Source organism: Scomber japonicus, chromosome 22, assembly GCF_027409825.1.
Source record: "Scomber japonicus isolate fScoJap1 chromosome 22, fScoJap1.pri, whole genome shotgun sequence".
In the NCBI taxonomy this organism is placed as follows: domain Eukaryota; kingdom Metazoa; phylum Chordata; class Actinopteri; order Scombriformes; family Scombridae; genus Scomber; species Scomber japonicus.
Genome location: NC_070599.1, coordinates 21,208,416 through 21,220,892, shown reverse-complemented (window position 1 = coordinate 21,220,892; position 12,477 = coordinate 21,208,416). Strand labels below are relative to the sequence as shown.

General features: G+C 44.1%; 1 protein-coding gene across 1 annotated transcript in view; it reads left to right on the top strand.

Moving 5' to 3' along the window:
- exoc6b (exocyst complex component 6B) overlaps positions 1-12,477 on the top strand; it is a 100,699-nt gene that overhangs the window by 39,509 nt on the left and 48,713 nt on the right. Inside the window, exon 8 of the mRNA XM_053343151.1 lies at positions 4,142-4,210. Within this exon, the coding sequence (XP_053199126.1) occupies positions 4,142-4,210 (69 nt within the window). The remainder of the gene's footprint in view (positions 1-4,141; positions 4,211-12,477) is intronic.

Here is a 12,477-nt window from a genome sequence, read left to right as displayed (position 1 = left end):
CACCGTGAATATAAGACTCATAACAGCACGTAGTCCACGTAAACCAGCATTCCTAAAAACACAAGCTCACTCTTTTTTAATGGGAGTGTTATTGTGCAGCATACTTGAACCCACTCGATCTGTATCAATATATTTCATTATATTAGAAGTTTAAAGTGTGTAGAAGCAGCTCTGTTGATCCATCAGCCTATTAAAAGCTGTTTAATTCATTATAAATAGATAAATAACCAACTGGGCTGCAGCTCATCCTTTTAACTTATAATTTAAGTGCACATTTTGGTTTAATTACACTCCTATCTCTATATATTATGAGTTAAAGCAAAGTAGTGACAGTCATGATGTTTTTCAGTATTCTGCTTAAAGACAAAGTGTCAGTTTATCATCAATCCTCTCAATCAATTACAGGAACTTTATGATGTAAAAGAAGAGTGATTCATGGTTTAAGCACTTTGTCTTTCACTGGAAATAAAATGTCACTCCGTATACTCATCCAGGATGATGCCCACGACCTCGAGGAGAATGTTTTTTTGTTTATTTTACAGCTAATTTTTCTGTTGTATCTTTTGTTTAGAGCTGCAGTAATCAGCTGTTTATTCAGATACTTGATTGAGAGACAGTTAATCGCCAATCTGGGTTCATTTATTACAATTTTTAGCAAATCCCCAAATTCTCTAGTTTCAAGATGATTGCAGGTGTCCCGTTAAATCAGAAAAACAGGAAAAATTACTCATAAAAACAGGAAAATTATGTAATTTATTCAGAAAACCAGCTTTTTTTAATGTTTTTAAGTGAATGCAGTACACTTTAGTAAGTTTCAGCTTCTTAAATGTGAATATTTTCAGGTTTCTTTAAGTCTTCTGTGATAGTTAACTGAGGACGTGATTGACCATGATTAACATAAAACAGACCAAACATCTAATTAGTTAATTGATCATGAACATCATCGTTAGCTGCAGCCTATTAAAAGGACATTTTCACATCTTTCATGATTTTACAGTTAAATGAGCTGAAAGGTTATTAAAGTTCATCAGCACGATGTTTACAGTCTCAACGCTGAACTTACAAAACTTTTGACACACAAAGGATTTTCGACAATGAACTCTTGGAGTCATCCCTCACGGGGGGGATCAGAGTTCCTTTACACTGCCGTCGTGTTCACACTCACGGAGAGAGGAAAGCACCATGAAAAGAGAGAGAGAGAGAGAGGGTGTTAGAGAGAGAGAGAGAGAGAGAGACAGAGAGTGAGAGGGAGAGAGAGAGAGAGACTGAGAGAGAGGGAGTGAGAGAGTGAGAGAGAGAGAGAGAGAGAGAGAGAGAGGGGGAGAGAGAGATAGAGAGTTAGAGAGAGAGAGGGAGAGAGACAGAGTTAGAGAGAGAGAGAGAGAGGGAGAGAGAGACAGAGTTAGAGAGAGAGGGAGAGAGAGAGACAGAGAGAGAGAGAGACAGAGTTAGAGAGAGACAGAGTTAGAGAGAGACACAGAGAGAGAGAGAGAGAGAGAAAGAGAGAGTTAGAGAGAGAGAGTGTTAGAGAGGGATAGAGAGACACAGAGAGAGAGAGATTGTTAGAGAGGGAGAGAGTTAGAGAGAGAGTGAGAGAGAGGGAGGGAGAGAGAGAGAGAGAGGGAGAGAGAGAGAGAGAGAGAGAGAGAGAGAGAGAGAGAGAGAGAGAATGGGGTCTGAACTTGTCACCCTGCCGCTCCCCGTTCTGTTTTAAGGTCCCCGTCGTCCTCTCTGCTTATTTACGTCCTGTAAACTTGACTCAACCTTCTTCACGGGAAGACCTTGGCTCGAACAAAAGGCGCTGACCCCGCGGTCGCCAGGGGTTACGACCGCGTTGGCGCCGATGCCTGCGCGGTGATGCCAACCATCGGCATCCCGTCTCCTCACGCCATCCACCCCCCCTTTGCCCCTCCACCCCCCACCCCCCTCTTTTCTTCTTCCCCTTCCCTTCATTTTACAGTCTCGTCCCCATGTGGGTCTTCATCCCATTCTCTGTGCTGTCTTTGTTCTTCTTCTTCTTTTTTTTTGTTTTTCTTTCTTTGTGAGCTCTTCTATGCTTTCTTTACTTTAATCTTTCATTTACCTGAATACACACTTTTCTTATCCTCCATTTACAAGTCTTCTTCACCTTTTCCTCTATTTTTCAACTCCTCTGTTACATCTTCTTCTTTCTCTCGTCCCTCCTCTTCTTTTTTTTCCTTTATCTATCCCCCTTTTCTTTTTTATTCCTCATTTATTTTTTAGTTTGTCACCCTTTAAACTCTTTTCTTTCTGCATCCCTTCTTCTTTCTCTCCACCTAACTTTTCAAGTGGTAAAACTCGCTGTTTGTTCTTATTGTTTTCGGGTGTGTGTGTGTGTGTGTGTGTGTCTGTGTGTGTGTGTGTGTGTGTGTGTGTGTGTGTGTCTGTGTGTGTGTGTGGTTACATCAAAGCTGGCATTGTGCTGCTCCTCCAATGATTTTTACAGAAGGAAAACTTTCCAGAGGGCAAGAGGGCACATGTTTTGTTGTGTTTTCTTTTTCTTTTCTTTTTTTTTAGGCTTGTGTGTGTGTGTGTGTGTGTGTGTGTGTGTGTGTGTGTGTGTGTGTGTGTGTGTGTGTGTGTGTGTGTGTGTGTGTGTGTGTGTGTGTGTGTGTGTGTGTGTGTGTGTGTGTGTGTGTGTGTGTGTGTGTGTGTGTGTCTCTGTGTTAAAATGGGTAAATTGCCCACTGTGTTGTTCTCCGAGAGACAGAGGATGTGGCAACGGGAGGAAGGCATGGAATGAGGGATGGTTAGTCAGAGGAAGAAAGAAAGGAAGAAAGGTTTGAATGACTGGTGACTGTCAAACCTTTCTTTGTGTGTTTTCCTTTATATACAGTAATGTGCAAAAGTCTTAGGCCACTATTAGATTTGTTGTTTTTAGCAGTGCTATAATGACCATATATAATTATTTATCAGTCTCTTTATGAGAATACAACCAGAAAATACAGGAAATGTGTTAACAGTATTTAAAAAACAGAACAAAACAGCATCTAAAGGCTAAAAAGTGGCAAATATTTAGTGTGACTTGAGAAATAGCAGGAACCTGGTGGTCTTAAAGGTGCAGTATGTAAGATTTAGTGATTTCTAGAGATGAGGTTTATAAGTGTGTAGAAGAACCACAGACCTGCTCCACCACTACAACCCCTCCCGTGCCCTCCGGTCCTCAGAGGGAAATCTCCTTGCCCTACCCCCTCGGACCAAGCATCGAACTTTGGGGGGACAGAGCCTTCTCCACTGCCGCCCCCACCCTCTGGAATTCACTCCCCAAACCCATCAGAGACTGTACAGACCCCCCCATACCTTCAAATCACTCCTAAAAACACACCTTTTAGAACTGGTTTTTAACCTGTAAACTGTTCTTTTATCCTCTTTTATATATTTTTTTAACCTTCTACATTGTTCTATTTTTTTGTGTCCTTTGAGCACTTGTAAAAGCGCGTTTATAAATAAAATTTATTATTATTATTATTAAGAACCAATGACGACTTTCCTAAAAATGCAATAAGATCCTCTCTAGCATGATAGTGTTTGGTCTCACAGCACACTACGTTGGGCTCCATGTAAGAGGACGAGAATAGGATTTTACTAATTAAAAGCTACTCATTATATTTTATTTCTGCCTAGTTCATTCGGCTAAATTCAACACACTGCACCTTTTAAATCTAAATGGATTGAAACCCGGATTAATGCCATCGCTAGCATCTGTATTTGTGCTGCTATTCAATGTTAAAATGTGAAAAAGGACAGTTACACCAGGTTTGAACCAGGCGGGGAGTTCCGTCACATTCTACATTCTATATGACATCATAGCAACATTCTGGAATCCAATATAGGGAAAATACACACACACACACCAGGCAGGGAGTTCTGTCACATTCTACATTCTATATGACATCATAGCAACATTCCGGAATCCAATATTCAAAATGCCCCAAAATCACAGAATTCAAGACTTCTTATATCAGCTTCAGTAATTCCTCTGTGTTACTTGTCACTGTCTAATCTCTGGTTTTAATGTGTTTTGTTTTCTTTTAAGTTGACTTGATGTGTAAAGGAAGTGTATAATGAGAATTAAAGGAATAAACTAAAGTTTTTATATATGTGTTTTGTCTCTGTTCAGGTTCCAGGAGCTCATGATTTGGTGGATTTCTCACCAGTTTACCGCTGTCTGCATATCTACACTGTGCTGGTGAGTTCATCCTCCTCTCCTCTCTTCTTCATCCTCCTCTCCTCTCTTCTTCATCCCCCTCTCCTCTCTTCTTCATCCTCCTCTCCTCTCCTCTTCATCCTCCTCTCCTCTCTTCTTTATCCTCCTCTCCTCTCCTCTTCATCCTCCTCTCCTCTCTTCTTCATTCTCCTCTCCTCTCTTCTTCATCCTCCTCTCCTCTCCTCTTCATCCTCCTCTCCTCTCTTCTTTATCCTCCTCTCCTCTCCTCTTCATCCTCCTCTCCTCTCCTCTTCATCCTCCTCTCCTCTCTTCTTCATTCTCCTCTCCTCTCTTCTCTTCTCTTCTCTTCTCTTCTCTCCTCTCCTCTCTTCTCTTCTTCATCCTCCTGCTCCTCTCCTCTCTTTTCCTCTCCTCTTCCCTTCTTCATCCTCCTCTCCTCTCCTCTCCTCTCCTCTCTTCTCTTCTTCATCCTCCTGCTCCTCTCATCTCCTCTTGTTTCTTTTCCCTCTCCTCTCATTTTCACAACTTGTCTCCTCTATTCTCCTTATTTCCTCTCCTCTCCTTCCCCCTCTTCTCCTTCCTCCTCTCCTCTCCTCCTCTCCTCTCCTCTCCTCTTCTCCTCTCTCCTCTCCTCTCTCTCCCCTCTCCTCTCCTCCTCTCCTCTCTCCTCTCCTCTCACCTCTCCTCTCCTCTCCTCCTCTCTCCATCACTCTGCATGCTATAACTAACATGTTGTGTGTTGCACATCATGTATCCACTTTTATTTTCATCTTTTTTCTCAAGTATAAATAGACAATATAGCTCAGGATAGATTTTATTTTTGATATAAGTAATTACACCTGTACTGATGTAATGATGATGTCATGTTTTTGGGGTAATCTCGTGAATTCACCTGTGAAATCTAGACTTGTTTGTAGTTATAAATTCAGTATCACCATAAATTCAGGCCTGCACACGATCACCTTGTTTTTTTACATCCAGAGATAAAAAAGAAAGGTTGTCGTAGAAACGGTGACAGATGACAAAGTCGCGTCCTCTCGTGGAGTTCGCTGCGTCGTCAGACTGCCGCGACCCTGAGGGAGAATTACCACGAGGTTTATGTTCAGAGACGTACATGTGATTGTGTAAGATGAGGCCTCCGACTCGAGCCTGGCTTCACTCCAACCGGGCGGCTGCAGTGTGTGTGTGTGTGTGTGTGTGTGTGTGTGTGTGAGATCTCAGTTAGAGCGAAAGCGACATGGGTGGAGGTGTTGACTGGGCCATGACTGGGTTAGTTGCACATTTGGGGTCCTTGTGTGTGTGTGTGTGTGTGTGTGTATGCTTGTAGGGGTTGTGACCGGGCCAGCACGGCCAGAGGGTCGACTGTTTCTGCTGTGTGTGTGTGTGTGTGTGTGTGTGTGTGTGTGTGTGTGTGTGTGTGTGTCTGGGGGGCTCTCTGGCAGGGGGACAGGAAGTGCATGAACTTTGACAGGAAGGAGAAAGTGAACGGGCAAAAGAGCGATGGAGGGGAGGGAGCGAGGTTAGAGAAAGGGTAAAAGGGGTGAGATGATGGAGAGCGCAAAGACGAGAGGGGTCAAAAAAAGGTTTGAATAGGTGAGAAGAGAGAGAAATGTGATGATGGAGAGAAAGAGAGGCGAAAGAGAGAGAGGAAGTTAAGCCAAGAGACCCAAATTGAGGCGAACTTTAGTTTCAGTTCAAGTTTCTTTTTACTTCCTTTTTATTCATGTAAAGTGTCTCTAGTGAGTATCTCACTCTTTGAAAATTCACTTTAAGAAGCCAAATTTCTCTGTTTCCAGCTTCTTAAATGTGAATATTTAGTTGTTTTTTTTTAAATCCTTTATATCAGTAAATTGAGTGTCCTCTCATATGAGGCTCATTTGGTTCGGACTTTATGTTTTTTCAGTTTGATCCGAAACCTTCACTAGACCTCCGGACCAAACAGTCGAACCTTGATCTGAAGAAAACAGCTGGTCTGTGTTCGGGTCAAGCCTCTGGTTCTTTTAGTTTCTACTGTGAATATATATATATATATATTTATTTGGATGGACTTTTGGACTAATTGCAGGAAGTTCCAATTATCATCTGAACAGGAAAAAGGAAAAGTGAGTCGTAGTAGCAGACGGAGAGAAGAGCAGACCAAGTTTTTAAGTAAAATATGGTCTGAAAACGTTAAAATAAAAAAATCAGCTGGGGAAAAAACTACAGGTATTTTTTAAGAGAAGATGAATGAAAGAGACAAACAGATGATAGAAGAGAAGAAGAGAGCAATGTCACCTGAAGATAAAGAAACTGCAGCAGCCATTAGAAAAAAAGTGGACGAATTTTTCCTTTTTCTGAAGACCTGGACGTCATTCTGAGCCCTCGCCATAATAATATTATTATAGTGGAAACAAATGAATCAATGTCATCTACAGTGTGTTTGTGTAATTGTGATGAAACCAAAACTCAAGGATCAAATGTTCATCATAACACTCTCAGGTGATATGATGCTTGATATGAAGCAACATCTATTACAGTGGTGGAGTCTTTATCCAGCTTCATCTGGTTTGGTCATAATAATATTATAGTGGCAACGAAATGAATGAATCTGCTCATTAATGCAATCCACCTTAAAGGGATAGTTCAGGTTTTTTGATGAAGCTGTTTGACATCCTCACCATCAGTGTCGTGCATCAGCAGTGGCTTTTCCCTCCACTGCGTCCTGTGAGCAGAGTTCTGGCCCTTTGGCTTTTCGGTGTTGAATAAAGTAGTTCCGGCTAGGGTTGCAAAGGGGTGGAAAGTTTCTGGTAAATTTCCATGGGAAGTTAAACTGGGGAATTTTGGAAATATTCCAAATGTGCTCTGGGCTCAAACGTGTGGTCCAGAATTGTCAAAATCAACTGTGCATGTGATGGAGGAATGCACAGTGCATGTAGGGGGCGTGGCCTCAGTATGCACAGTGCATGTAGAGGGCGTGGCGTCAGCATGCACAGTACATGTAGGGGGCGTGGCCTCAGTATGCACAGTGCATGTAGGGGCGTGGCCTCAGTATGCACAGTACATGTAGGGGGCGTGGCCTCAGTATGCACAGTACATGTAGGGGGCGTGGCCTCAGTATGCACAGTACATGTAGGGGGCGTGGCCTCAGTATGCACAGTACATGTAGGGGGTGTGGCCTCAGTATGCACAGTACATGTAGGGGGCGTGGTCTCAGTAGCCCTGCAGTAAACAGTGTGCTATGTGAGCATGTGATAGCATAGATATTCAACTATACTGCATGATATCTGGTTGTTTTAGTCAGGATTATACTAAAATATTATTTTACACAACTATATTTAAGTTCCCTAATAAGAACATAGCTTCAGTTTAGTAAATTCCCGGTTTATTCCCATTAATTCCCGTCAATTCCCATTAATTCCCGCTAATTCCCATGGAAAGTTTCCAAGTTTGAAAATTCCCGGAATTTTTGTTTCTGGGGTCACCAAGATAAAGCATTTTACTTCAAAAAACAATATGTGTTCAAAAGAGTAAATACATTTGCATCACCTGGCACTATTTTCCCTCCCTTTGCATCATTGACATGAAGTTGTTTGACATCCTCACCATCAGCATCAGCATTTGGCTTTTCCCTCCGCTGCGTCCTGTGAGCGGACTTCTGGCCCTTTTGGCTTTTGGTGTTGAAGAAAGTAGTTCCGGCTAGTTTCTGGAGTCATAAAGATAAAGCAAAAGACCTGGCACTATTTTACCTCCCTTCGTATTACTGCTCGCTGCCGCCTGTTGACGGCTGCGCACCTTTCCATCAGCTGATTCACGCTGATGCACGACACTGAGGGTGATGGTGAGGATGTCTTACAACTTCATGTCAAAAAACCCAAACTATCCCTTTAAGTGTTGAATTGACAACACAAGCTAAAGTCAGATGGATCAGTGGAGATAATGGCACGATGTAGGTTTCTTTAGTGCTTTTGCATAATTGTGATCAAACTAAAACTAATAGGACAATAAAATGAACCTTTTTTGGACTCTAAAGTGAATCATCCCTTAATATAAAATAAGATGAGAATAAGGAAAGTGGAATGGGTAGAAAGAGGTGTGGAACAAGGGAAGAGGGAGCAAAAGGAGGAGGATGAGAAAAGGTAGAGAGGAGAGAAGTGAAGAGAGGAGTTTAAGGTAGTGGTGGGAACAGAAGAAGAAGAAGAAGGGGAAGAGGTGAAATAAAGAGCAAATAAGGAGGAGAGGAGAAAGTGAGGGGTGAAAAAAGAGAAAAAATAGTTGTTGTGATGAGAAGAAATGGAGGGGAGAGAGGAAAAAAAAGCAGGGTCTGTGAAACGACACACGACACAGTTTACAGGAAAGAGAGAGAGAAGAGCGATAAGGTCGAGAAAAAGAGAGGGGGAGGAAAAAGGAGGAGAGGTTAAAGGAGGTTAAAAACAGGAAGAGAGAGAAAGTGAAAGAGAGTAGTGTGTCATAGGAGACAGGTTTACATGCTGCTTAAAAACACTGATACTCATCTAAACCTGACACTGACCTTTAATGTTGAGGGTTTTACTTATGTGGTGTTTGTCACATCAGAGACGATGAAGTGTTTTGGGTGTGGGGTTGAGGGGCACCTGGTTCGGGCTTGTCCCGAAGCCAGGAAGGAGGCCGGTGGTTCGGGCTCGGATCAGCCGGCTGTAGAGGCCGGTGGCTCGGGATCGGGTCTGCCGGTCGGAGGGGCCGGCGGCTCGGGATCGGGTCTGCCGGTCGGTGGGACCGGCGGCTCGGGCTCGAGTCTGCCGGCCGCGGAGGCCGGCGGCTCGGGCTCGGGTCTGCCGGCCGGAGAGACCGGCGGCTCGGGCTCGGGTCTGCCGGCCGCGGAGACCGGCGGCTCGGGCTCGGGTCTGCCGGACGGAGAGGCTGGTGGCTCGGGACCGGGTCTGCCGGCGGAGGAAGCTGGTGTTTCGGGCTCGGATCAGCCGGTGGGACGGGTGGTAGAAAATAAAGCCGCAGAGGAGAAATACAGGTGAGTCATGCTCACCTGTTGCATCGCAGGATGCAGAGAAAACAGTGTTACCAAATATAAAGGAGAGTCAGACTGTAAAAGAAATGAGTGGCAAGAAGCAGATGAAGGAAAAGAAGGGGAAGAAGGTGTGCAGTGATGGTGACAGTGTTTTAAATGAAGTGTTGATGGAGGACATCTGTGATGACTCAAGTCTCACAGTAAAAACTGGTAAACGTAAAAAGAGGGCTGGTAAAAAGACGCAGAGTGAGGTTAAAACCAGGAGAATGGCACAAGCGATCTCTGATGATGAGGATGAGGAAGAGCTGACTGCCTCTCAGGCAGAGAAACTCACGTCCTACTCTATGGAAAACATAAAACAGTTTCTAGTACAAACTAAAGGTCGGAGGTGTGTGCAGTTACAACAGTTCTACCCTGATCTCACTGGGTTTATCAGATCTGTGGCTCGACTCAGGAGACAAGACGCGTTTGACAAACTGGAGGTGTACAGACTAAAAAAACTGGTGAAGAAAGCCAAAGATATACTCAATGGGAGTGATGACGGTGTTGTTGTTGATGATAATAATGATGAAGATGATGATGATGATGATTATGACGATGTTTAAATACATCTTTTTATTGTTTGTTGTCTGTCTCTCTGTTAGAGCTGCAGGTTTGATTTACACCATGGCAGACATTAATATTGGGTCTCTTAATATTAACGGAGCACGTAGTGACGTAAAGAGAGCTTCTGTTTTTAAACTGTTTGAGTTAAAAAAGCTGGATGTGGTGTTTCTCCAGGAAACCCACAGTGACTCTGTCAATGAGGAGGACTGGAAGAGGGAGTGGCCAGGGGAAGTCTTCCTCAGCCACAAACGGTCCAACAGTGCTGGGGTAGGAATCCTCTTCTCCAGAGCTTTTAGTCCTCGCTCTGTGGAGGTGCAGGACATCATGTCTGGGCACATTTTAAGGGTCAATGCTCTCTATGAAAATGTAAAGATGGTTTTTATTTGTGTTTATGCTCCGGTTTTAAGTACTGAGAGGATGAACTTTTTAAATGTTTTATGTGATGTGGTTCGTGACTGTGCTGATGATTATTTATTCTTGGGTGGTGATTTTAACTGCACTGAGGATTTTAAGTTAGACAGGAATCATCTGGAGCCTCATCCTGCTTCATCTGCTCGGCTCAGACGTCTCATTGAGGCTCATGAACTGAAGGATGTGTGGAGAGGTTTTAACAGTAAGAACAAACAGTACACCTGGACTCACTGCAGAGACAACTCTCTGTCTCTGGCCAGGCTGGACCGCTTTTACTGTTTTAAACATCATTTTAGTATTTTTAAAAGCTGTCACATTGTCCCAGTTGGTGTGTCTGATCACTCTCTGGTTCAGTGCTGTTTTTACATTCAGAATGTGAAGACCTCCAGTGCTTATTGGCATTTTAACACAGCTCTTTTAGCAGATCATTCTTTTAGAGAAGCTTTTGCTTTTTTATGGATTTTACACAGAGAAAAGAAATCCTCTTTTTCCTCAGTGCAGCAGTGGTGGGATTTTGGAAAAACCCTGATTCAACAGTTTTGTAAACAGTATACTCGCAATGTCACCAAGTACATTACCAGATCCCTTAAGGACCTGGAGACTGAGGTACAGAGTTTATTAAACTGTACAGGAGATCAAGGGTGTGTTGAAACCCTTAAAAGTAAAAAGGCTGCTTTAGCCAACCTGCTGGGCGTAACCGCACAGGGAGCTCTGGTCCGGTCACGCTTCCTCAACGCCTCACTGATGGACGCCCCCTCTCAGTTGTTTTTCGGGCTGGAGCGCAGGAATGGACAGAGGAAATTCATCCACTGTCTGCGCTCGGAAGACGGTTCCTCTTTCACCGCAGCCAACGACATTCGACGGTACGCCACCAACTTTTACAAGGAACTATTTAAAGCTGAGCTGGTGGAGGACCCAGAGCTGGATGTAGCATTCCTGGCGGACCTACCACAAATGGAGGCATCCTCCAACTCTCAGCTGGACGCTGTTTTAACATTGGATGAACTGCATGTGGCCCTCATGAGCCTGACTAATGGAAAGGCTCCTGGCATTGATGGTCTGCCTGTAGACTTCTACAAAGCGTTCTGGAAGGAACTGGGCAATGACATGTTAGAAGTGTTTCAGCACAGCTTTGAAAGTGGCCGTTTACCGTTGAGCTGCAGGAGAGCCATCATCACACTGCTCCCAAAAAAAGGTGACTTGCAAAAACTGAGGAACTGGAGGCCCGTCTCCTTGCTGTGTGGGGACTATAAAATATTGTCCAAGGCGCTGGCGTTGAGGCTCAGGGAGGTGATGGCTGAGGTCATACATGTGGACCAGACTTACTGTGTGCCCGGCAGGCTAATAAGTGACAACGTCACTTTAATTCGTGATGTTTTGGAAGTCTCTGGCTCATTGGCTGTAGACACTGGTCTGATTTCAATAGACCAGGAAAAGGCTTTTGACCGGGTTGAACACCAGTACCTCTGGAAAGCTTTAGCTGCTTTTGGGTTCAGCCCAGGTCTCATAGCCAGGATCCAGGTTCTGTACAGTGACATTGCGAGTGTACTGAAAATTAATGGAGGCCTGAGTGCACCTTTTAGTGTTCAGAGAGGGGTCAGACAGGGCTGTCCCCTCTCTGGCATGCTGTATGCTCTGGCCATTGAGCCACTGTTACATAAACTGAGAACAGACCTGAGTGGTGTCACTTTCCCCGGCTGTGATGTGCCTTTTAAACTATCTGCATATGCTGATGATGTTATTGTACTAGTCAACACTCAGCATGATATTGACATTTTGGAGCAAACTGTACATCACTTTGGCTGCATCTCCTCAGCCAAAATAAACTGGGAGAAGAGTGAGGCGGTCATGGTGGGGGACAGGCTGGGGGATCGACTCAGGCTACCCGGTGGTCTAGTATGGAAGAGCGGAGGACTCAAGTATTTAGGAGTGTTTTTAGGCAACGAAACGTTTTTAAAGAAAAATTGGGAAAATGTTTTAGAGCGGGTAAAGGGAAGACTGATGAAGTGGACATGGACTGTTAAAAGCCTGTCTTACCGAGGTCGGGTTTTAATTGTAAACAATCTTGTTTCCTCCGCTCTGTGGCACCGGCTGGCCTGCGTCGATCCCCCACCGTCTCTTCTGTCTCAGGTCCAAAGGGTTTTAGTAGATTTTTTCTGGGAAAGGTTGCACTGGGTTCCTCAGGGGGTTTTGTTTTTATCGAAGGAGGAGGGAGGACAGGGTCTTGTCCATCTGGCAAGTAGGGGCGCTGCTTTCAGGCTCCAATTTATCCAGAGACTACTTTATGGACCCG